Source organism: Nothobranchius furzeri, chromosome 7, assembly GCF_043380555.1.
Source record: "Nothobranchius furzeri strain GRZ-AD chromosome 7, NfurGRZ-RIMD1, whole genome shotgun sequence".
Lineage (NCBI taxonomy): Eukaryota > Metazoa > Chordata > Actinopteri > Cyprinodontiformes > Nothobranchiidae > Nothobranchius > Nothobranchius furzeri.
The window spans coordinates 67,290,267-67,315,764 of NC_091747.1; the positions used below are offsets into that span (position 1 = coordinate 67,290,267).

The window sequence follows — 25,498 nt, forward strand, 5'->3', positions numbered from 1 at the left end:
AGTTTGTGAACTGCTTGTTCACTGACAATGGCAATAAACCTTTTCTGATTTCTGATTCTAAAATACAAAACTAATACATGTTGTTTGTGCTGCTCCAAGAGTTAAACACAATCAGTGTTATAATCAATATATAGCATTGGTCAATAATCACCAGAATTCACTGTAGAAATGAGAAAAGGGTTATTTGGGTGTCAATTGCGGCCAGAAGCCGCTCATATTAGCTAGCAGCGCTGAGCTGTGTGAGCTATTCAGGGCTACACAAAACCACATGTCAGCGCGTTCAAAGAGTGTCGCAACTTGCTTTTTCTAAAGCTTTGGATTCTACAAGCCGATAAGTTCTCTGCTGTCTCCTGGACGCTAAACCAACAACAGCTTCCCCGTCGTGAGTCAAGATGGGTGAGTCCATGAATGTTAGTGACAGTGTGACGTAGATCTGTCAGGCTTTTCTCATTGTGATTCCCTCCAAGCAACACAGACGCAAGTGATTTCTTTTACGGGTTTATTGGACGTCCTTTCTTTGTGGACCTCTTCTGTCCTCCTTTCTTTAGACCTCCCTTAAACCGTGAAACTAAATACAGGATAGTACAATTAAAACATATACAATAATGTGCAACAAAATAAAGACAAATAAATACCTCGCTGGCTGTTTTGCTTAAACACAAAGGGAATCCATCTGTCCTTCTTTAAGTCCTTTTACTAGTTAGTTCTTTAGCAAAGGATTAAATGTTTTCAGTCCATTAGCTGTCTGCTTGTCAGCACTTCATCCAGGTTCTGTGTGTGTTCCTCACACCTGGCTTGTATTCCTCAAATCAAGGGTGTGGCTGGCAGAGCAGCTCATGTAGCTTTTCAAAATAAAATTACAGGAAACACAACCAACCCAGTGTCTTACAAATGGGAAAATAAATAAATGAAGAAATAAACAGCAACAGCAGTTACACTCATCCTGGAGTTTCATTGTCTGTTTTCTATCAGAGGCTAATGCAGGAGATAGGTGTAGGAGACTATTTTCATGTCCAGCCTGCATGAAACACTCAGAGTGACCCGTTATCAGAAATAATCATTAAAACTTTTTTTTGTGTCACACTCTATGCCATAAGTCAGCACAAGGTCTAATGTATGATGGCAGGAGTGGGTGGAGCTATGTATTCGTTGGGTAAAACCAATTCAGTCTAAGATATTACTAAAGGCTACATTGAGGCTATCATTTTCAATGTCCACATGTATGTTAAAATCCCCCACTACAATGACCTTATCAGTATTTAGCACCAAATCAGATAAAAAATCAGATCTGATCCAAAAACTCAGAGTAAGGGCCTGGTGGACGATATAAAACTACAAACAAGAGTGGTTTTACAGTTTTGCTATCTGGATTAGGAAAACTAAGAATAAGATGTTCAAAAGAACTGTAACTATTAATTGGTGAGGGATTTATTAATAGGTCTGAATGAAAAATGGTTGCTATGCCTCTTCCTTCCACTTAAACTAACATAATCCGTTTGATGCAGCCAGAATTCTGTGAGAGAAAACATGTCAATATCAAAAATGTTAATGAATATGATTCCAAATCATGCTGTTTTCTGCCCCCACACCTCGGACTGACGTCCCAAAACAGGAGCTCCAGAGCTTTTTGCCAGAGAACAACTCAAGATAATATTTCATACTATAGGGCAGCAGATTTAATGAATTAGCAAGTGAATGCCCTTTTAAGTAGAAGACTTCAACTCATTATGAACAAAATGACAAAAAAATCACATAGTGCTCGTTTGTATAATTCTTATATTCATATAGTCCCAAAATATTTAAGTACAATAGGCTTTAAAATATAAAAAAGGTTGTTATTTACCTAACACAGGCGCAACAATGCTGTACAGATTTGTCTCAATGCAAAACTAAACAGAAATTATTTACAGTATGAACAAAACATTTAAGCAAACTTCTTTTACAAAATTTGTAAACCTTCAAATTTCTAAAATACAGTAGTAACAATAAATAAAAATATTTATGAATATTAGTTGTACATTCAAAATAGAAACACTGAAACATACTCTAAGGGTTACACAAGGTTTGAAAAAAATGTTGAGCCTTTCAGCTCATTCTTATCTGGAACATCAAGGTCCAGATTTCCTGAAAGAAAGTTGAGCCTTCCAACTGTGTTGTATTTGCGATTAGCATTTTTTTGGGTCTGTCCTTGTGTTGGGAAAACAGTGACAAGGTATCCGTCTGAATGCTCAGCTGCTTTCATCTGTGAATTTCTAGATGAATCATGGAAATCCGCGTTTGTTTTTTTATTAACAACTGGAATTCCACTGACCTTTCTGGAGTCCAACAGATCAACATTGACTCCTGAAGAAGATTTTCCATCTTCATACAAATATGGTGCCTGGAGGTCCAGTTTTGAACCCCTGGCTTGGAGCACATGATCCTTTCCTGTGAAATCATCAATGTTGAGGTCTGAATGTCCAAATATGGCATTCTTGTCTAAAGCCCCATCTACTGCTGTGTAGCTGGACCTTACTTTAGTTTTGGATGGCTTTCTGTTTGAGTGGAGAAGTCTATCACTAACATCTAGATCCAAGTCTAGATCAGGCCTTTTTACATTCATACTTGCCATATATAATCTATGATCTTCTCTCACACCTGACTGTCGCATACTGATCCCAGCATCAGGTAAATCTAAAGCTGGCAGATTTACATGAGGACCCTTCAGTATTGGATCTGATCCTTTGGACTGGCTCACTTGCACATTTGGGATGTGGATATTGGTATCTGCAGTTTTTAGATCCAAATTTGGAGATCTGATGTTTAAATGCTGTGTACCCAGTTTGGGAGAATTGAGCACGCCTGTTACTTTTGGCATTCTAAAGTCTGAATCTAGTTTCAGGTTTCGCCCCTTTGGTGACCTGTCATTAGGATTTAATAAACTGAGATCTGGGTTTGAGCCATCAAACTTTGGACCAGAAAATCCCTTGTCAGGTATTTTCATAGAAGGCAATTCAAATGTGCCTGATGGGGTGTCAAATGTAGAATCTGGAACTTCAAAACCAGTTTTTGAAGATTTCAGGTTCATGTTAGGTAAACTCAGGTTGGGAGAATTCAGATGACCTTGTTTAAGATCTGATTTTTTTAAGTTTGGCCCTTTTGGTGAAGTAGCATGAAGATCTGATAAACTGAGATCAAGTTCTGAGCCATGTAACTTAGAACCTGAAAAGCCTAAATTGGGTAATTTCAAATTTGGCATTTTAAATTTCCCAGAAGAACTGCCGAAATCCACATCGGGCGCTTCAAACCCCATTTTTGAATTTTTTAGGGGCATATTTTTCATATCGATATGGTCTGGAGCATTAAGATTTAAACCAATGTCAGGTCCTTTGAGGTTTGGCAAATTTGTTTGGGGCATTTTAAACTTTCCTTTTGGTGAGCCAATGTTGACATCTGGAAAGTCCAAATCTGGGGCATTCATTCCACCTTTAACTTTTGGTGCTTTCAGACTCCAATCTGGAGATTTAAGATTCGCATTAAGGTCCATATTTGGTCCTTTCGGCGATGTTCCTGAAAGATTTAATTTAGGCATTTTCAGTTTTCCGGAGGGAGCATTGACATCCCAGTCCGGCCCTTGAAGTTCTGGCATGGTCAGCTTGCCAGATGGCATGCTCAAATTGACATTTGGTGTACCAAGGTCTAGTTTGGGGGACTTAAGGTCTATCTTGGGCATATTTAGGTCAGGTGCATTTATTCCACCACTGAGATTTGGACCTGATACATTTAGATCAGGTGAGTTCAGGTCAAAGTTAGGACCATCTAACTTTGGACCAGATAGACCAAGGTCAGGTGAGTTGAACTTTGGTTTTTTAATCTTCCCAGATGGACCTGACATATTTAAATCTAGATCAGCTTTAGGACCTTTGAAGTTGGCGTTGGGTGCATTTACATCAAATTCTGGAGCATCTAAGTTGCCATCAATTTTAGGTCCCTTCATACTTGGGAGGCCAAATTTTGGCATTTTCATTTTGGGAAACTTCAACTTTCCTTTTGGTGATCCAATGTTGACATCTGGAAAGTCCAAATCTGGGGCATTCATTCCACCTTTAACTTTTGGTGCTTTCAGACTCCAATCTGGGGATTTAAGATCCGCATTAAGGTCCATATCTGGTCCTTTTGGCGACATTCCTGAAAGATTTAATTTAGGCATTTTCAGTTTTCCGGAGGGAGCATTGACATCCCAGTCGGGCCCTTGAAGTTCTGGCATGTTCAGCTTGCCAGATGGCATGTTCAAATTGACATTTGGTGTACCAAGGTCTAGTTTGGGGGACTTAAGGTCTATCTTGGGCATATTTAGGTCAGGTACATTTATTCCACCACTGAGATTTGGACCTGATACATTTAGATCAGGTGAGTTCAGGTCAAAGTTAGGACCATCTAACTTTGGACCAGATAGACCAAGGTCAGGTGAGTTGAACTTTGGTTTTTTAATCTTCCCAGATGGACCTGACATACTTAGATCTAGATCAGCTTTAGGACCCTTGAAGTTGGCGTTGGGTGCATTTACATCAAATTCTGGAGTATCTAAGTTGCCATCAATTTTAGGTCCCTTCATACTTGGGAGGCCAAATTTTGGCATTTTCATTTTGGGAAACTTCAACTTTCCTTTTGGTGATCCAATGTTGACATCTGGAAAGTCCAAATCTGGGGCATTCATTCCACCTTTAACTTTTGGTGCTTTCAGACTCCAATCTGGGGATTTAAGATCCGCATTAAGGTCCATATCTGGTCCTTTTGGCGACATTCCTGAAAGATTTAATTTAGGCATTTTCAGTTTTCCGGAGGGAGCATTGACATCCCAGTCGGGCCCTTGAAGTTCTGGCATGGTCAGCTTGCCAGATGGCATGCTCAAATTGACATCTGGTGTACCAAGGTCTAGTTTGGGGGACTTAAGGTCTATCTTGGGCATATTTAGGTCAGGTACATTTATTCCACCACTGAGATTTGGACCTGATACATTTAGATCAGGTGAGTTCAGGTCAAAGTTAGGACCATCTAACTTTGGACCAGACAGACCAAGATCAGGTGAGTTGAACTCTGGTTTTTTAATCTTCCCAGATGGACCTGACATATTTAAATCTAGATCAGCTTTAGGACCCTTGAAGTTGGCGTTGGGTGCATTTACATCAAATTCTGGAGCATCTAAGTTGCCATCAATTTTAGGTCCCTTCATACTTGGGAGGCCAAATTTTGGCATTTTCATTTTGGGAAACTTCAACTTTCCTTTTGGTGAGCCAATGTCGACATCTGGAAAGTCCAAATCTGGGGAATTCGTTCCACCTTTAACTTTTGGTGCTTTCAGACTCCAATCTGGAGATTTAAGATCCGCATTAAGGTCCATATCTGGTCCTTTTGGCGACGTTCCTGAAAGATTTAATTTAGGCATTTTCAGTTTTCCGGAGGGAGCATTGACATCCCAGTCGGGCCCTTGAAGTTCTGGCATGTTCAGCTTGCCAGATGGCATGTTCAAATTGACATCTGGTGTACCAAGGTCTAGTTTGGGGGACTTAAGGTCTATCTTGGGCATATTTAGGTGAGGTGCATTTATTCCACCACTGAGATTTGGACCTGATACATTTAGATCAGGTGAGTTCAGGTCAAAGTTAGGACCATCTAACTTTGGACCAGATAGATCAAGATCAGGTGAGTTGAACTTTGGTTTTTTAATCTTCCCAGATGGACCTAACATACTTAGATCTAGATCAGCTTTAGGACCCTTGAAGTTGGCGTTGGGTGTATTTACATCAAATTCTGGAGTATCTAAGTTGCCATCAATTTTAGGTCCCTTCATACTTGGGAGGCCAAATTTTGGCATTTTCATTTTGGGAAACTTCAACTTTCCTTTTGGTGAGCCAATGTCGACATCTGGAAAGTCCAAATCTGGGGCATTCGTTCCACCTTTAACTTTTGGTGCTTTCAGACTCCAATCTGGGGATTTAAGATCCGCATTAAGGTCCATATCTGGTCCTTTTGGCGACGTTCCTGAAAGATTTAATTTAGGCATTTTCAGTTTTCCGGAGGGAGCATTGACATCCCAGTCGGGCCCTTGAAGTTCTGGCATGTTCAGCTTGCCAGATGGCATGTTCAAATTGACATCTGGTGTACCAAGGTCTAGTTTGGGGGACTTAAGGTCTATCTTGGGCATATTTAGGTCAGGTGCATTTATTCCACCACTGAGATTTGGACCTGATACATTTAGATCAGGTGAGTTCAGGTCAAAGTTAGGACCATCTAACTTTGGACCAGACAGACCAAGGTCAGGTGAGTTGAACTCTGGTTTTTTAATCTTCCCAGATGGACCCGACATATTTAAATCTAGATCAGCTTTAGGACCCTTGAAGTTGGCGTTGGGTGCATTTACATCAAATTCTGGAGCATCTAAGTTGCCATCAATTTTAGGTCCCTTCATACTTGGGAGGCCAAATTTTGGCATTTTCATTTTGGGAAACTTCAACTTTCCTTTTGGTGAGCCAATGTCGACATCTGGAAAGTCCAAATCTGGGGCATTCGTTCCACCTTTAACTTTTGGTGCTTTCAGACTCCAATCTGGAGATTTAAGATCCGCATTAAGGTCCATATCTGGTCCTTTTGGCGACGTTCCTGAAAGATTTAATTTAGGCATTTTCAGTTTTCCGGAGGGAGCATTGACATCCCAGTCGGGCCCTTGAAGTTCTGGCATGGTCAGCTTGCCAGATGGCATGTTCAAATTGACATTTGGTGTACCAAGGTCTAGTTTGGGGGACTTAAGGTCTATCTTGGGCATATTTAGGTCAGGTGCATTTATTCCACCACTGAGATTTGGACCTGATACATTTAGATCAGGTGAGTTCAGGTCAAAGTTAGGACCATCTAACTTTGGACCAGACAGACCAAGCTCGGGTGAGTTGAACTTTGGTTTTTTAATCTTCCCAGATGGACCTGACATACTTAGATCTAGATCAGCTTTAGGACCCTTGAAGTTGGCGTTGGGTGCATTTACATCAAATTCTGGAGCATCTAAGTTGCCATCAATTTTAGGTCCCTTCATACTTGGGAGGCCAAATTTTGGCATTTTCATTTTGGGAAACTTCAACTTTCCTTTTGGTGAGCCAATGTTGACATCTGGAAAGTCCAAATCTGGGGCTTTCATTCCACCTTTAACTTTTGGAGCTTTCAGACTCAAATCTGGGGACATTTTGAGGTTTTTAGATGAGCTTGAAATATTCATGTCAGTTGATGGTACTTTTACATTAGCATCTGGTAGAGGTACTTCCCCCTTTAACCCTGGGACTTCAATCTTAGTATCTTCTGCTATTTTATCATGAAATCCAGATTTGGGCAATGTAAAGGAACCGGATGGAACATTCACATCAAAATCTGAAGATTTAAGTCCAGTCTTTGATTTAGGCACTTTAATGTCAAATGAAGGGATGCCAGTGTCTCTTCCACTGACATCAACACCTCGGTTTTCAAGGTGTAATTGAGGCAGTTTCTCAGATAGACTAGAGTCACATGGGTCCACAAAACTGGAAGGATCATCCAGGTTTAGAACAGGGGCTTTTAGTCTCTTGGAAAACTTAAGATTGAGTTTACCGGATGGAACTCCTGTGTTTTCAACATCTGGAGTTTTAACCTCAGAGTTGGGGCTTTCGGTTGAAGGACCTGAGAGTGCAAGGTCTGGCAGTTTGAATTTCGGCATTTTGAAATCTTGGCTTATTCCTTCAATGTCTACTTTGGGAGCAGTAGCATTAAAGGACGAACCAGTGAACGTTTCTTTACTGAGGCCTATTCCAGTTTTTGAGGTGATTACATCTGGGTCTTTCAAGTCCAAGCCCATATCTGGAATTCTTTCACGATTTCTAACATCGAGATTTGGTTTTGGGGCCTGAGCATTAACTTGACTGCTCCCGTTCAAACCCAGAGGAGGGAGATTCATATTGTTGCCATCTGTTAATCCTTTACCATCAGGGTACGAATCCACATTAGTGTCTGCGCTCAAAGTTCTAGATTTGAAAATTCCAAAATCCACTCCAAAGCGAGGTAATCCTGTGTCATGTTTTTGAGTGACTTTCAATGAAGAGGGTACTGTTGCCTCATCAGTATTCTCCATGTTTACTTGGCCATGCTCTGCACCAGACAAGTCATCTTTCACAAACCTCCTTATTTTGGCGTTGTAGAGTTTATCATAGGAGTCCTTCAGCATCTAGAAAATGAATCCATAACTAGTTCAGAGCAAAATAGTATCAATAACATCAACACAGTAAATGTCCGTATGAGCTCCTGATGCATATATTAAGTGAAAAAGTATTTATTCACAAATCCATCAATTGTTCAATTAATCCACTTACTGCCTCAGGAGTCCTGGAAAACTGGTTCAAATCATCAAGGCTTCTGTTCAGACTTTTTCGAGTGAGAACTTGGATTTTGTCATCGAATGGCTCCATCAGTTTGAGTACCTTTAACACCTCTTCCTTTGACAGTTGATCAAAATTTATTGTTGCTCCCAAAACTTCGTCCCCTGAAAGCAAAAAGTACTCACATTGAAAAACGTTTGTTCTTTGTACATTTACATGTGCTTGTGTGCAAATGATGGTGTTACATTTTGTCAGGTAGTTTTAGGTCAAGCATACGCAACACTTCCAGGTTTAACCTCTTGAGCCTTTTGTTGTAGATGACTCAGCAGGCGAGTGAAACGTCATGGAAACAGGCTCAAGTACATCATAGCACAGAGATGCAGTGCATGAATACCAATATATTCGGATGAAGCATCTCTACCTCTATTAATGACAACTGGTCTTTAGTTATGTACGTTAAGCAGCAACTGCCAATATATGTTCCTATGGCCAGGGGTGCCTCCAGAAAATTTTGATGGGGTGGCCAGATTGGGCCAAATAAATTTTTGGAGTGGCACACCAAATGGGTCCATGTGGTAAGTCTGGGAGAGTTTAGCCTGCGGTGATGTACTGCATTACTCCTTTATTCGTTTATTAAAAAAAACATTATGTGTCCAATACATTTCACTTAAATTTTACAAACACAAACATTTAAGAAAAATACATTTCAGTTATTTAAAATGTTATTCCAATTTTATTTTAAAATGATGTTTTTTACCTTAACTGACCTGCTGCTGTGTTCACAAAAAACTATGGAGATAAAAACTTTTTTTAATGGTGAGCAGCAGAAACATATGTATTTTTTTTATTCAGATTTTTTCTTTACTCATTAATTGTATTATTTTTATTTTGTTTTACAATTATGTCTTGAATAAATAAGATCAAATTATGGTTTGAGTGAACATTAATATTTATTAACACTGGGTTTTGCTGGGGGGCCAGCCATGGCCACCCCTTAGGGGCGCCATTGCCTCTGGCTTGCCATATAGCCTGGGTCTCACAAATGATGCCAGTGTTTGATCACAGAGAGGTGAGTGAGAAGTGGAAGCCAGTAAAAACACCATTAAACTGCCATAAATATTACAGTTATAGTAAAGGTTCTACTGGCTTGTATTGGGAGGCAACAGCCACGCACGGCCATCATTTATGGAGTTTGTGTCCTGAAATGGAACCATGAACGATGGCTGAAGAAGCACAGCCCACACCAACTGGACATGGATCAGCTGGGTTGAGGGTGGGGGGTGGGGGGGTTGTGATGGCAGGTCAACTAGAACCATGAAAACCAGATGTAGAACAGGTTTCTAAAACCACGCTCCTTGGGGGACACTGTCCAGCATGATTTTAGTTGTTTCTCTGCTTCAACACACCTGATTTTAATCAGCAGGTGATTTCCAGGCTGAGCAGGCGATTCCACCATTGAACTGCTTGTGCTGGAGCAGGGAAACAGCTAAAATAAGCTGGATAGTGGCCTTTGATGACTGGACTGATGCAGCATCAATATGTCTTTCTTTATTAAATAAATTAAGCCAAAGTAACCAGTTTCCAGGTCCTGCCCTTGTTTTTGGTGTCTGGGCTCTCAGGATGAACGTCCCTCCGACTGCCACACAGTCATGTCGTCGTCGTAATTCGTTACAAATAAACATCAAAGAAAAGTGAATTTTTAACTTCCACGTTGTGTAGACAGCTCATGTTTTCTGTGCCAGTGATAGTAATATGATGTAACTTTCAAATCTTTGTTCTAGACATGATGTTTTTCAGAGCACCACAGACAGACATCCTCGTGGACACAACAGTGTTTGTTAGAATGTCAGGACTGTGCCTTGTTGTAGGCTGATGCATGGCGGTGCTGCCTTAGACACGATCCCGCAAAAGTACAACTGATTACTAAACGAAACACCCTGAACCACGTCTCACTTCCTGTCTGGCTTAGATGAGCTCTTTAACAATCCTCATGCAGGGTCCAAACTCCATGAGGAATCTTTCTGAAGCTCTGGATCTGGATCTGTACCACAGCTGGTGTAAATGCTCTGACTGGACTCAATCATTTCTGATCCTTGTGAAACTGAATCGTATCCAAGCACTCTTAACCCACTCCGCAGCAGCCTCTCCGAGCAGCCGCAGCAGCCTCTCCGAGCAGCCGCAGCAGCCTCTCCGGAGCTGTCGCAGCAGCCTCTCCGAGCAGCCGCAGCAGCCTCTCCGGAGCTGTCGCAGCAGCCTCTCCGGAGCCGCCGCAGCAGCCTCTCCGGAGCCGTCGCAGCAGCCTCTCCGGAACTGTCGCAGCAGCCTCTCCGGAGCAGCCGCAGCAGCCTCTCCGGAGCCGTCGCAGCAGCCTCTCCGGAGCAGCCGCAGCAGCCTCTCCGGAGCCGTCGCAGCAGCCTCTCCGGAGCAGCCGCAGCAGCCTCTCCGGAGCCGTCGCAGCAGCCTCTCCAGAGCAGCCGCAGCAGCCTCTCCGGAGCCGTCGCAGCAGCCTCTCCGGAGCAGCCGCAGCAGCCTCTCTGGAGCTGTCGCAGCAGCCTCTCCGGAGCAGCCGCAGCAGCATCTCTGGAGCTGTCGCAGCAGCCTCTCCGGAGCTGTCGCAGCAGCCTCTCCGGAGCTGTCGCAGCAGCATCTCCGGAGCTGTCGCAGCAGCCTCTCCGGAGCAGCCGCAGCAGCATCTCTGGAGCTGTCGCAGCAGCCTCTCCGGAGCAGCCGCAGCAGCATCTCTGGAGCTGTCGCAGCAGCCTCTCCGGAGCTGTCGCAGCAGCCTCTCCGGAGCAGCCGCAGCAGCATCTCTGGAGCTGTCGCAGCAGCCTCTCCGGAGCAGGCGCAGCAGCATCTCTGGAGCAGCCGCAGCAGCATCTCTGGAGCTGTCGCAGCAGCCTCTCCGAGCCGCAGCAGCAGCCTCTCCGGAGCTGCCGCAGCAGCATCTCCGGAGCTGTTGCCTCTCCAGAGCCACTGCAGCAGCATGGCAACATTAATGCACAGTCATGGTTGGTCTAAGTAGATAACTGAAAATATCACCCATATATTACTGTGCATTACTTTATTTGAGTATTATTTAAGCGTACCACATCCCAGCCCGATGTGTTTGTTATTACCAGGGCACAGAGAGTGCCGTCACCATCTGGGTAGTAACATTCATTTTTCCACGTACCCTGCAATGCGCTCATGGACCACTAGTGGTACTCTTACTCATGGTTGGGAATCAGTGTTATAGAAGATAAATGAGGCAGCAGCAGCTCAGGAGGTAGAGCGGGTTGTCCAGTAATCGGAAGGTTGCAGGTTCGATCCCGGCTCTGACCAGAGAATGCTGCTGTTGTGTCCTTGGGCAAGATGCTTAACCTGCCTTGTCTGCTGGTGGTGGTCAGAGGGACCAGTGATGCGCCCCAGGGCAGCTGTGGCTACATCGTAGCTCATCCCCACCAGCGTGTGAATGGCTGATTGTGTTGTGAAGCGCCTTGGGGGGTTGTAGAGCTCTAAGAAGGTGCATTTATGGCCATTCAGTAACATCAGTGTAACTAGTTACTTTTACAATGTGGTGACTAAGTAACTCAATTACTTTATGGAAAAAGTAATTAGACACTATAACTAAATACTTTCTAAAGTAAGATGCCCTACACCGCTCCTGTTTGGGAACCTAGAGTATTTATGTAGCAACGTGGGATGAAATATGTTGTGTGTGACTAAACGGGCAACGTGTGGAAAAACCAACCAGTCAGAGGTCATACCTTCCTTCAAGTCCTGGTTGTGTGAGGTGTTGTTGATGCTGGAGATGACCAGCGCACCTTTCTCCGACTCCTCCAGGGTCAACGCCTCCGAGAGGCTCCTTCCTCTACGGTGTGTCGGCTGCAGGGGTGGGTTAGAACAAACATTCAGTGTGAGGGTGAGAATTGTTGTGACTGAAAACTACAAACACCTGCTGGCTGCATACCATGTTTCTTGGTGCGATTCTTGTCTAAACCTGCAAAAAGAAATGAAATCGCTGTTAAATTACTTCTGGTACGACGAGGATAAAATGCTAAATGGCCTGTATTTGATATAGCGCCTTCTAGAGTCCTGGAACCCCTCAAGGCGCTTTACAACACAATCAGTCATTCACCCATTCACACACACATTCACACACTGGTGGTGATGAGCTACCATGTAGCCACAGCTGCCCTGGGGCGCACTGACAGAGGCGAGGCTGCCGAGCACAGGCGCCACCGGTCCCTCTGACCACCACCAGCAGGCAAGGTGGGTTAAGTGTCTTGCCCAAGGACACAACGACAGCGACAGACTGAACAGGGCTCGAACCTGCAACCTTCCGTTTACGGGGCGAGCTCTTAACTCCTGTGCCACCGTCGCCCCAACAAATAAATGACTAGGACACAGAGCTAATGTGAGTTCATCATTTAAAACTAACCAGTTCCCGCTGAATAACCAGTAAAGTGTTACTTCTAACCATCATATAACAACACAGGTGGGAGGGGCCTGTTGGGTCTGGGGCAGAAGGACATGTTCTCACAGAACAAACCAACACAACTGTTTTATTCTCCCTTGGGTGGGTTTGAATCCATTTAAACGCTCCTCGTCTCTCTGTGCTTGTAAAACAGGGAGCCTCTGTTTTGTACCTGTCCTCTGTTCTCAGACAGGTGACACCCAGGACTCAGGTATGTGAGGTATGGCCCCAGGGCTGAGGGCCCGTTGTTGTCAGAAACCAGAAACCGGCCTGTCCAGGGTTGTGGTTTAACAACTGGTTTGTTTTGGTTTTTTCTCTTGAGAATTTCCACTTACAGCCATAAAAACACACACGCACACACACACACACACACACACACACACACGCACACGCACACGCACGCACGCACACAGCTGTCCTTACAGGATCCTGGCAGCAGATGTGGTCCTCTGTGTAACACATCAAATGAACCACGAGCAGAATTAGACGGTATATCTGAGGTTTTCCTCCAGCTCGACCTGCTCTCTTGCTGATGACATTTCCTGTATTTTCTAGAATATGATTATTGGAGGATGTCTCCTGACCGCGGCTGAGCGTTGATACTTTGAGCTGTTGGACGGATTGACGCTGCTGCTGCAACGGCAGAGTCTAGCATCACAGATTCACATTTCCTAATGAAAGCATGAGGTGGACCTTTCCTCCCTAAAACCCAACACTAAATCAACTCTCAACTATTTCTGATCAACAACCAGAAAATAGGCCGAGGTGCACGCGTCCAGCTCCCCGCCAGCCCTTTCCCTAAAACACTTACAGGTGACAGCTGTAGGTTTTACATTTCAGTCCGTTTCTTTTGTTCTCCACTCGTCCGTGTTCTGCTGAACTTTAATGGGCACACACCGTGCCTTGGTGAGGCACCAAGTGTGCATCTGCTGGTTTGGGCTGACCTCGGAGAACTTCCCGACCTTGCATCCCACCTGAATGCGATTCCCGGACACACGGGGCATCTTTCACAGTTCAGAGCTGCTGATTGGACGGAAACTGTCTGCCTTCTGCCGCCCAAACCACACATATCAGCACAAAAGATGAAGCACAACACCGAGAAGTACACAAGAGACCAAACTGACCTCAGAGTTCCTCCGTCATGGTCAACATCTGGCTTCTGTGGTACGGAAGTTTGTCTGCAGAGTCGTGTGCCGACAGCTTTGAAGGCTGTCACTGAGGACAGGAGGGCCGAGAGGTGGATCAACACTCCACCTGGAGTAGAGAAACGGGTTCTACCACAAACCATCAAAACACACACCTCACACACACACACACACCTTGACTACAGCACACCTGTAGACAAACAAAACAATCAAACAGCACCAGCTGATTTATTACAAGTACATAGTACACACATGCACACGGGCGCGCACACACACTGCAAACTGTTGGGAACAAGGACAACACAACAACACACACACACACACACACACACACACACACACACACACACACACACACACACAATACGATAAGAGCGTCAAAGTGAGATAAAAGTGGAACGGAGCCGAGGGAGTGGCGGGCCAGGCGTTGGCTGCGTGACTCACTTCTGCTCGCACCAGAGGGGCGTTTACTCCCGTTTACACAAACGATACTTCATCCTACCTGGGCAGGGAACACCTCAGGATCAGATCGGATGGGACGACTAAATCATGGGACACATCTTCTGCAACAGGTGCGTGAGATAAAACAGAAGGAATACCTGCTCAACAACAAAAGATGCACGTCTACAAAACAAACCACACGTTTAAAAAGACGTCACCAACCGTGAGAAAGTTGGTTCATTAAACACTGAAACCAGTCAAAGTAGTTTCCAGTCAGCAGATCGAGTTAACTCCATCACCAACACCAGACTAGTTAAAGTTAACAGATGATTGAAGAACATGTTTTTCCCACCATCAGAGTTCATCCTGAGCTGAGAAAGGATGGAGCTGAATGTGATTCAGTGGTTAATGAGTGATCCGTTAGCACTCGGCTCAGAAGAGTTATCACTAGTTAAAGTTAACTCAGAAAGGGAGAGAGACTTTTCAAGTCATTTCTTGTTTCTACAGATCAGCCATCACCTTTAACACAGAGATCTTCCCTTCTCACTGAAAACCATCACAACAGCTTCAAAGGTGATGCTCCCCTCCTCTACCCGACAGAGCCTGTCCGATCCCCTCAGAGCTCTAAAAGTGTCCAGGTTGCCGGTGTTTGATTCTCAGGCCAGCGTCCACATCGCTCCAGCTCTGTCCCAGCAGCATGCTCTTGCCTTCCAGATAGCCAGTTTTGCGTTTGCAAACACAAAGTTGACCAGCAGCAATGTCTGTTTCTCCTTGGCATTGTACTTTGGACCAAACACAGCTAGGTGACCACTTAAAAGGTTAGAAAGGAAAAGGATCTTTTTTAAGCACCTCTCAGGATAAAATCACGAGGCGCTTCACAGACTAAAAACCTATAAAAATATAAAAGATTTAAAGAAATTATTAAAATGTTTAAAATGAGAAAATGTGATAAAAAAACAAATGTAAAGAAAGGAAGAGAGAAAATGAACAGGAGAGAGGGAAATCAGTGGATCCCGGGAAAGGAGGAACAAGGAGAGGGAGGTGGTGAAGGTCCAACCAAAGCCAGAACAGGTGCGTTTAAAGGAGACCACTGAGTCCACTGATCCCAGGCTCAGGGGGAGAGAGGTCCAGAGTCTGGGGGCCACAGCAGCAGATGATCTGTCACCTTTGACCTTTAGCCTGGTGCTGCACAACCAGTAGTCTTTGGTCACTGGACCTCAGGGACCTGCTGGGGGTGTAGGGACTAAGAAGATCACCAATGTAAGATGGTGCTTGTCCATGTAAGGCCCTATAGACCAGAACCAGGATCTTGAAATGAACCCTGAAGTTGACTGGCAGCCAGTGAAGCTGGAGGAGAAGCGGGGTGATGTGGGTGTTGGCAGGTTGAGACCTTTCAGGCCCTGTCCACACGTAGCCGGGGATCTGGCAAAACGTAGATATTTTTCTACGTTTTTGGCCTGTCATCCACACGAAAACTGAGTTTTTTCACACGAAAACGGATCTTTTAAAAAACTCCGGCCAAAGTGAAGATCTGCGTTTTCTCCGTTTTGGGTGTCTGCGTGTGGACGGACAAAACCGGAGTTTTAAGGTCCGCAACGTCACTTTCCGCGACACAAAAATGCTGACATCACGTGTGCGACCTGTGTTTACACTAGCCGACAGCATGGATGCCCTCAGAGCTGCGCTCGCTTTATCAATCGTCCAAGCGCTTTTTGCTTGTTTGTTTTTGCAAGTGGAATTACTGCTCCTTGCGGAAGACCACAGACGAAGGACGAGGTTAAGAACGGGGGAAGTACTGCCGCCTACAGGTCTGGCATGTCCTTAACAACGTACTTATCCGGCTACGTGTGGACTAGGCCTTAGACTGCTTCTCAGTGGTTCAATGGCTAAAAGGTACAGTTGTCCTGAGATGGGACAACCCTGTCTGAAGCCTCTGTGCACCGGTACAGGTTGGCTCAGCCCCCCCGCTCCAAACATGGCTTTTGACTCCCAGCTCTGGTTAACAAGTCTGGGATCCATTTTGAACAAGAGGGTGAAAAGGGCGATTTATTGGAACACTTCCATCATTCCACAATTACATCTTTAGCCTTGATGTCACCCAACAGGAAAATCAAAGGAGTAAAGATCAGCAGCACAACATCGTTCAAAACACACCTTTATTTAGGCTGAACGGGCTCTTTCAACCGGGCTCTCTGTTCAGGTAAGTAAAAGTACAGGAAGCAGTCCAGAAAATACTAGACTTGTGTCGAATCCAGAAGTCCAGAAGGTACGCTCCACCTGTAGTCTTCTGGAGACGTTACTTTCCTTGTTCACCAACCAGGTTATGGAAGATCGAGTTCTTCGTTTGGCTGAGAGCTGCGGGTGTGTCAAATTCAACCACCTTCCCCGCATGCATCACAAGTACACGGTCACAATCCATGATGGTGTTGATCCTGACAAAACAACAAAGGTGAGAAGCTCTTCTGGGACCAAACTATGACCTAGGCTGAAGGACAAGTTCCTTACCTGTGAGCTATAGTGAGCACAGTGTGATCCTGAAACCGCTCTCTGATGGTTCGCTGCAGGAGTTGGTCTGTTTTCTGGTCCACACTGGCTGTAGCTTCATCAATACACAGCACCTACCAGATGGAAAAGTTTCAACCTGGAGGAATTTATTAGTTTAATAAAGCGTCCCTTCAGGTGTCTCCACAACCAATCATCTGTCTCCATTTCATCCCGTCTTCTACCCTCACACCAGCTATCTTCATGTCCTCTTTCACCACATTTATAAATCTCCTCGATGGTCTTCCTCTCAGCCTCCTGCCTGGTGGCTCCAACCTCAGCATCCTTCTACCTGTGCACCTATACCATTGTCTGCTCTGGTCATGTCCAAACCACGTCAGTTTGTCCTCTCTCGCTATAGATCTAATCAATCTGATGGCTGAGAGAGAGCGAGAGAGAGAGAGAGAGAGAGAGAGATTTTGACTTTTAAATGATTTATTTTTCCTTACAAATCAACAATCAGCGTTAATGACTTTAACTGGTTTTCCACTAATAAAACCAGGAAAACTGGTAAACCAGTTTAGAAGTTGATCTTTAGGGAGCCCCGTCCATCCAGCAGACAGAGCACCTGCCCGATCGCCCACACCGCTCTAAACCAGTCCAGGTTCCCAGTAAGTTCGATCTTTAAGCGAGTTTCCACCAGACCCTTCTGGCTCCACTCAGCATCAGTCCAGCTCTGTCCCAGCATCCGGTTTTTCCAGATAGCTAATTTCGCACATGCAAATAAAAAGTTAATAAACAATATTGTCCGTTTTTTTCTGACACTGTACTTGGGCCCGAAAACAAATAAGGGTAGGGTAAAAGCCTCCCCCAGTGCACTGACCCACCGTTCTAACACCTTAAACATCCCTGATAACCTAGAACATGCTACCCCTAGATGCTCTAGGGCAGGGGAGCCCAATCCTGGTCCTGGAGGGCCGGAATCCAGCAGGTTATGTGGTTCCTCTGCTCCAACACACTTTATTCAGTGGTTGAATCACCTGTGCAGCAGCTCATCCGGCTCTACAGAGGCCTGTTAATCACCTGCTGGTTGAATTCAGGTGTGTTGAAGAAGGGTTAAAGCTAAAACCTGCTGGATACCGGCCCTCCAGGACCAGGATTGGGCACCCCTGCCCTAGGGTCTCTGTTTGGTTACAGAAAGGACATCCCTCCCCGGTGCTTGGATCAAAGCGGGCTCTGTGTCTGTTCGTAGCTAAAGCTCCATGTATGACCCTCCACTGGAGGTCTGCCATCCTTTTTCCACTGGAGACTTATAACTCCTCCAGCTGCCCCCAGGGACACGGTCCGCAGCAAACACCTGAGTCCACATCGACTCCTAACAAGGAGCGCCTATTGATAACCTTCACACATGTGTGATAGATCTGTTTCTTCCCACAAGAAGGGAAGGAGCCCAACACTGGAGTGTTCGGGTTCAGCAGTGGTCCCCTCTCCTCCTGCCATCCCTCACCAGCTGCTTTAACCTCCAGAGACGGAAAAACGTACTCACTGTCATCATCCCATTGGTCAGATAGAGTACAAGTCTCAACGAAGGCTCTCTGCGACACAGACAAGGACCTCCGTACCTCCTCCACCACTCTGGTGGACCTCACATCCACCCGCTCACCAAGGGTTCCAGCCAGGATCTTCAGTAAGTGACCAAACTTTACAATCTGATAGAATTATTATTCATGTTTTCATTTATCATGCTTTATGCTTTTATTATAATTAAAGATTGTTTTCATTTATCATGCGTTATGCTCAATGATTTTACCATTTGATGCTTAAACAGTTGCTGTATTGTAAAGTCGCCTCATGAGACTTTAAGGGTGTTAAAATCTGACCTAATGTGACCTAAGGATGACCTGTGGAGATCTGCTGACTCGTGCAACGGTTTGCTACTCATCGTGTGATTAGACACTGAAAGTTCTTTGTTTTAAACTTGTAACAATTAGGACTGAGAGCTGTGTTTCCCCCTCCCTTTAGATCAGCTCTTCAGGCATGTAACCAGGGAAGCTCCCAGCTTGTAATAAATAGAGGTGCTCGGATCCCAAAGGCCAGAATGGTTTGGAGGAACTGTCAGCTCAGTGGAGACTGAGTGGGTGTGGCCTTATTCCATTCTCCTCGAGCTTAGAACAGAATTCTGACTTTTGTGTCTCTTTCCTTGTTATATGGTGTCTTAGGTGCTGAAACCTGACATTATTTTGGTCCTTCGAGAGCCGGATTCCAACATATTCAATGATTCCAGGCGACCAGGTGACGTCCAGGAAGGACTGTGCACAGCAGGACCATTAGGTGCGTCCTTGAGACCCTTTTTGGGACTGGGCGTTGCCCCGTCCTCTGGAATCCGCAAATTGAAAGAACTCCGAAGGAGAGGGACACAGAAGGTGGACGGCGGAGTCCGGCAAGCCCGTAAGTTTGTCTCGCTTTAAAAAGTGTGACTGAGTGAGAAAGCCCTGTGGGATTCTAGACCCTACGCAGGCAATTAGATAGTCCTAAAGTTAGGGGACGGATCTGTGTTAAGAGGCCTTCAAACTGTGTGACTGGATATTGAATTACCACTAGGTAATACAGTATCATATAAACACAGTGAGAATATGCATGCACAGGTAAGAGTTCTCCACCTGAAATTAGGGATGCAACGATACCACTTTTTTCCAAACCGATACGATACCGATACTTGGGTCTGAGTACTCGTCGATACCGATTACCAGTACCGATACTTCTACCATACAAAAAAAGGCAATGATTTGGAATACAGATTTTATTTTCTTCTCTGCACAGGAAAAGACTGTGAGGTAGACAAAAAGTAAAATATATGAATGGAAATCATCACAAAACTAAAATATTAGGTGAACAGAAATGACAAGTTACAGTGAAGCCATTTTCAAGCAACTGCATCGGTATCGGTTAACTTTTACCGATACCGATACTGGTATTGGCATCGGTGCATCCCTACCCGAAATACGGTAGAAGCGAGAACTACCACAACGGAACTTGGCTCAATCTCACTGAAAACCAGTGTTTAGAACCCCCTATGGGTTAACTCCACACTGGTATAAAGATTTAAAATGATTTCTGAACAAAACACCAAAACTTTGATAGTAGGAATTTGTATGGTAATTGTAATTTCAGTAATTATCATAAGTCTCGACTACGCAGGTTACATGTCAGGCTAAAAAGGCGAATTAAAATAAAGTAGGTCGAAAAGAAACTAAATAAATAACAGTAAAAATAGCAAGAAAATTGAGAATAAGCAACAAAAAAATGGGGAAAGGTTCTGGTAAATTCGAGAATCGGAAATGCCAAGATTGGAAGTTAGTTAAACTTAAAGATCCAACCAAATTACAGCATTTGGAGAAGTGGGTCACAAAATATGGTTTTGAAGGCAGACTCGGCTCAAACAAATGTTTAAAATTAAAAGAACCAATTGCAGAAAAGTGCAAACACAATAAACGTGAAATGGAAAAGCAAGGCTGTTCAGATTTAGAGTGGTGGGAAAAAGTGAGTAAAAGTAGAGAAGATGGACAAACGAGAGAAATACAGGAAGAACAAAGGAAAAAAGAGCAAAAGGAGAATGTTTCACAGAAAGGAGGATGATGAGACAGGACCAGCTCCTCGCAGACAGACACGTGACGAGGACTTGACCTAGACACTCCACTTGACACAGAAAGCGCTGCGGTGGGACTAAAATTTAAAAAACGTGCGAACTACAGCCATTTGGCTGGGATAAAACAAAGACCAGGTGGAACCGTAGATGACTTTAGAACACGCTATGAGGAGGAGTTCAAAATTCATGGTGGGATTCCAGCACCCGCTCCGCAAACACCGGGACAGGAGCCCGATGTTAGCGGTGCGTATGAGCAGCTATTAAAAAACGGCCTGTTAACGGGCTTTCAGCCACAAATTACAGAGTGGATCAAAAATCACATGATGACTTGGGAAGTCTGATCTGTTAATGAATTAATGACTCATGCAAGAGCTGCAGATGGACCCAGACCTTACCCAGACCTGAGTTCTGCAGAATCTGTGCTGGATCCACAGACTCCTCCTCCTCCAGCTTACAGCCAATGCACACCTCAGCGTACACTAAGATCAGATAACTCCGTCAAACAAAAATGGCCAACCTAATTGGGAGGTCTGCTCCCCCCAGTCGAGAGCGCTCCGCTTTCAACTCCATCCGAGCTGTATGAAAGCTACCCCATGATTGAAGTCGCAAATCCTAATGCCGGCGGAGACAATAACCCTGCAACAATGTTGGTCTTCCGCACCTGGACCATGGAGGACGTTAAAAAGGCTGTAGAAGGCGTGACGTCTCCAAAATCTGACGTAGATCAATGCACATTAGATATGCAAAGCCTTCGTCAGTCCTACCACTTAAATGGTCAGGAAATACAGCAGGTGTGGATGAAATGATTAGGAACAGACTGACACCACGTCAGAGGAGCCTGGGATCCAATGAGGGACGGACAACCGCTGGAACGCGACTCTCATGACTTAAATGCAGACGTGACAGCTTTAGAACACGTGCGTGGACGCTTGCAGCAGACAGCAAACTACACTGAAATAGGCAGAGTCAGACAAAAAGAGGGAGAATCTTTTGACGAGTACCGCGTGCGCATGGGTGCAACGTTTTAACTTCATTCTGGCTTGCACGATGATGGCGATGAACGTAGAGTGTACCGCCAACAATTAAAAAATGCCCTGCATGGAGGTTCCAACAGCTCTGTACATCAGTGGGTGAATCGCCACTTTATTGGAATGCCACAGGGCACGCTGGAAGATTATATCAGCCACGCCCTGCACGCAGAAAAAGTGATAAAAGATGAACAGAAATCCAAAAAGACATCTGACACATTCCTCTCAGAGACAGAAATGTTTTACCAAGAGAAATTCCAAAATAAGCACAGAGGCAGGGGCGGAGGCAAATTTCTAGGGTGAGGGGGCAGTGGCGGGGGGCCACCAGTTGCAATACCAATACACTTCTGGCTGCTGGAACTGAGGGTCATTTGGCTCGAAATTGCCCTAAAAGGACCCAACAGTCTAACCACACGTCTTATTCTGCATGACTAGACGGTCCAGCGGCGCAGAACAACAAATTAGAAGCAGAAAAATCAACAGATGAGGAAGTGATGCTAAATTTACAGGAACGGTTTCTGCTAGGAGACAGAAAACCTGAAATTCAACTGCTAATAAATGGAAAGGAAATGACGTTTCTGTGTGATTCTGGGGCTTGCCGGACGACCTGTAGGGAGCAGATACCACATTGTACCCTTAGTGGCGATGAAACTCTGGTCAGGAACGCAGGTGGACGAATTAACAAAGTATCAGTGACCAATCAAGTGACTGTATGCGATCCTCTGGGAAAAAGCTGCCAAATGTCCTTGTTAATGATCCCAAACTGCCCAGTAAATCTTCTGGGCAGAGACGGTCTTTGCTTGCCTGCGCTGGCCTTGATCCCATCCTCCACAGGAGATGTGGAAATTAGAAGACAGGCAGATGGAAAACAAGACCTCTTTGTTCTCAGAGGTGAAAACAGCCCATACCATCGTTACTCATTGGATCTGCCAGACACACCCCCACTGGAAACAGGACAGGTGCTTCTGGCTGAAGGAGCAACATTCCTGTCTAACCCTCAAGATTGTATGAAATCTGATGAGCTTCATGCCACAATGTGGTATCGACATGCCCGAGGGCCAGACTTAAAGTATAAAAAACTGCTCCAGCCCCCTGCAGGTTAACAATAACTTATCCGTACACAGACTCTGACTCCTTTGCAGCAGCAGCAACTAAACTGCCCAAGGACACTCAGGTCCTGTACAAAGGGCTACACCCCCCCCCCCCCCCCCCGTGTGTCTCTATAAGAGCTCACGTGACGAGTGGAAGAACTCCGGATGGAGAATCTCTCAGGGTGAGAATGCACAAGACTGGATTAAGAAAGCTCCAGGGTTACATACCAGCGCGTCAGCAGGTCTGATCAGAAAAACATTGTACTGGACAGTCACAACGAAAGCTGGCACACACCTACAGAATGATGAGATCATAGAGTGACATCTGACGCTGACACAGGAGGAGGAAGACCTGCTAACAGACGTTCCTGAAGAACTGTGGTCAACAGGCCCATCAGACGTGGGATTCATTAAATCAGCAGTCCCAGTAGATAAAAACCTAAATCTGATTATCGTCCCTGTGTGCGTCAGTATCCTCTTAAACCAGACGCTCAGGAAGGAAAAAAACCAGTAATAAAAGATCTGCTGGTGTTTTAATTCCATGTCCAGCCTCGCTGTGTAACACACCTACTTTTCCCGTGAAAAAGAACGCTCCATCTGTAGGATGGAGAATGGTACAGGACCTGCAAGCGGTGAGTAATGCTGTTGTACAGCGAGCTTCATGCGTCCCAGATCCGTAGACGCCCACTACTTCACTGTGGTGGACATCAGCAACGCATTCTTCTCTGTACCGGTGGCACCAGACAGCCAATTTTGGTTTGCATTCACCTTTATGGGTCAAAGGTACACCTACTCAAGGTTGCCACAAGGACACTCAGAAAGTCCAACGATCTACTCTCAGGTGATGTCAGCCAGCATGACAACATTTGATCCTCCATGCGGCAGCCAAATTCTACTTCACGTAGATGACGTGCTTCTCGCCTCTCCTGACGAGCAGAGCCGAGCGACACAAGGTCAGCAAGAACAAACTGCAACCGTGTAAAACCAAAGTAACATATTTAGGTCATGAGCTTAGTGGTGAAGGCAGAACAGTTCTCGAGGAGAGACAAACTGCAGTCTTACAAGCTCCCAGACCTCAGATGATGTCCGTCTTAGGACTGACAACCTATTGCAGAAACTGGATCCCAGACTATGCAGAAATAACAGATCCTCTGCAGAAACTGATGTATGAAGAAAACATTAAAATGACTGACAAGCTGAAATGTCACCCAGAAGCTGAAACTGCTTTCTGCGATCTGAAGCAGGCACCGGTTTCTTCATCAGCCCTTGCCCTGCCGGATTATCAGAAACCATTTATTCAAATGGTGGACTGCAAAGGTCACTTCATGGCTTCTGAGTTATTACAGCAGCACGGAGCAAAACTGAGGCCTGTAGCCTATTACTCATCCAAACTAGACAGTGTGGCGTGTGCTCTTCCTCCATGTGTAAGAGCAGTAGCAGCGTCCTCTATGGCGGTTGAGTGTAGTGCAGGTATTGTATTGTTTCATCCACTGACTCTGAAAGTGCCTCACGCTGTGTCCGCACTTCTGCTCCAGACCAATATGGCGTTTCTCTCACCTGCACGTCATTTATCCTGCATGGCAACACTGCTCTCACAACCACATTTAACCATAGAGCGGTGCACGACACTAAACCCAGCCACACTGATGCCTACATCAGATGATGGTCTGTCACATGACTGCCAACAAGAAACTGAACAGCTGGCGAAACCTAGAGCTGACTGGAAAGATCAACCATTAAAAGAAGGAGAAATTCTGTTTGTAGATCCAGAAAAGATCCATGTGGAAAAACACAAACTGGTCCTTAAAGCAGGAAAACTACCGAACACCTTTTCAGCACACGCAGCTGGAATTGTAGCTTTACCTGAAGCACGTAAGCTAATGAAGCACAAAAGGGTGACCATTCACACAGACAGCCAGTATGCATTCACCACAGTGCACGTGTTTGCTCAGCACTGGAAGAATAGAGGTATGGTGACATCAACAGGCACACCAGTGACTCACGCTCAACTGTTAACAGAACTTTTACAAGCGGTGCTAGTTCCAGAACCTGTAGCAGTGTGTGAATGTGCTGCTCTACAGCAGCACATTCACACACTGCTACAGGTTCTGAGCAGCTCTAGAGTCAGATGTTTATGCCACAGTGGAAGGATGTCAGAAATAACACCAAATGAAATGTTTGACTTAGTTTATTTTATTTGAACCCAGTGGTTCATTTCTGAAATGTTGGAGAATGAATCAAGTTCTGTTTGATGCAGAAAATAATAAAATACACTTCCAATAATATTTAAGATGTGTGTTTTATTCTTGCTGATAAGAACACTGGCAGAAGGCTGTGGGCTGGATTAGGATTAAATTACCCAGCTGATGGATCTCCGTCACTAACCAGCTAACTACAAACCTTTCCACTAACCTGTCCTGTGTGACCCTCATGTCCATGCTGTCTCTGGAGGAGCAGATAGGAGACAAGTCTCCTGTAACCTAAAATGAACCAAAGCTTCCTCCCAGTTTCTCTTTCAGCTGAATTTAACATCAGTTTATCATCATGAAACAAAAGAATAAAGTGGAACAAGAACTTCTATTTCTCTCTCCTTTTAACTTCTCCGTGTCCCGAAATAAAAGAGACAGACGATCACACTGCAGCCGCCGTCACTCACCCCGCCCCCTCCCCAAGACCGGTCCTCCCGACATCACAGCACTCGGTCTGACTGAGCGCCTCTCTCTCTCTCTCTCTCTCTCTCTCTCTCTCTCTCTCTCTCTCTCTCTCTCTCTCTCTCTCTCTCTCTCTCTCTCTCTCTCTCTCTCTCTCTCTCTCTCTCTCTCTCTCTCTCTCTCTCTA

The 25,498-nt window shown here is 45.0% G+C and overlaps 2 protein-coding genes across 5 annotated transcripts in view; both read right to left on the reverse strand.

Annotated features, from left to right (window-relative positions):
• Positions 1–1,917: 1,917 nt before the first annotated feature.
• Positions 1,918–14,083, reverse strand: LOC139070763 (neuroblast differentiation-associated protein AHNAK). The gene is made up of 5 exons (XM_070553595.1): positions 13,953–14,083; positions 12,322–12,351; positions 12,119–12,236; positions 8,367–8,536; positions 1,918–8,221 (listed from the first exon to the last, which is right to left on the reverse strand). Exons 2-5 carry the CDS (start codon positions 12,322–12,324, stop codon positions 2,054–2,056), a joined length of 6,459 nt encoding a protein of 2,152 aa, XP_070409696.1. The 5' UTR covers positions 12,325–12,351; positions 13,953–14,083; the 3' UTR covers positions 1,918–2,053.
• Positions 14,084–16,553: 2,470 nt separating this feature from the next.
• The window catches only part of abcc10 (ATP-binding cassette, sub-family C (CFTR/MRP), member 10), a 40,072-nt gene continuing 31,127 nt past the window's right edge, over positions 16,554–25,498 (reverse strand). For all 4 annotated transcript variants that reach the window (XM_070553597.1, XM_070553596.1, XM_070553599.1 and 1 more), the window contains 2 exons: positions 16,920–17,032; positions 16,554–16,846 (listed from right to left, as the gene is read on the reverse strand). In XM_070553597.1, coding sequence (XP_070409698.1) covers positions 16,711–16,846; positions 16,920–17,032 — 249 coding nt within the window. In that variant the 3' untranslated portion in view covers positions 16,554–16,710. The remainder of the gene's footprint in view (positions 16,847–16,919; positions 17,033–25,498) is intronic.

Coding starts and splice junctions, on each gene's coding strand:
- LOC139070763 (XM_070553595.1), bottom strand. Junction 8,537..12,118: donor CAACCAGGACTTGAAGGAAG/GTATGACCTCTG, acceptor TTTTGCTTTCAG/GGGACGAAGTTTTGGGAGCA. Junction 8,222..8,366: donor TTTCCAGGACTCCTGAGGCA/GTAAGTGGATTA, acceptor TTCATTTTCTAG/ATGCTGAAGGACTCCTATGA.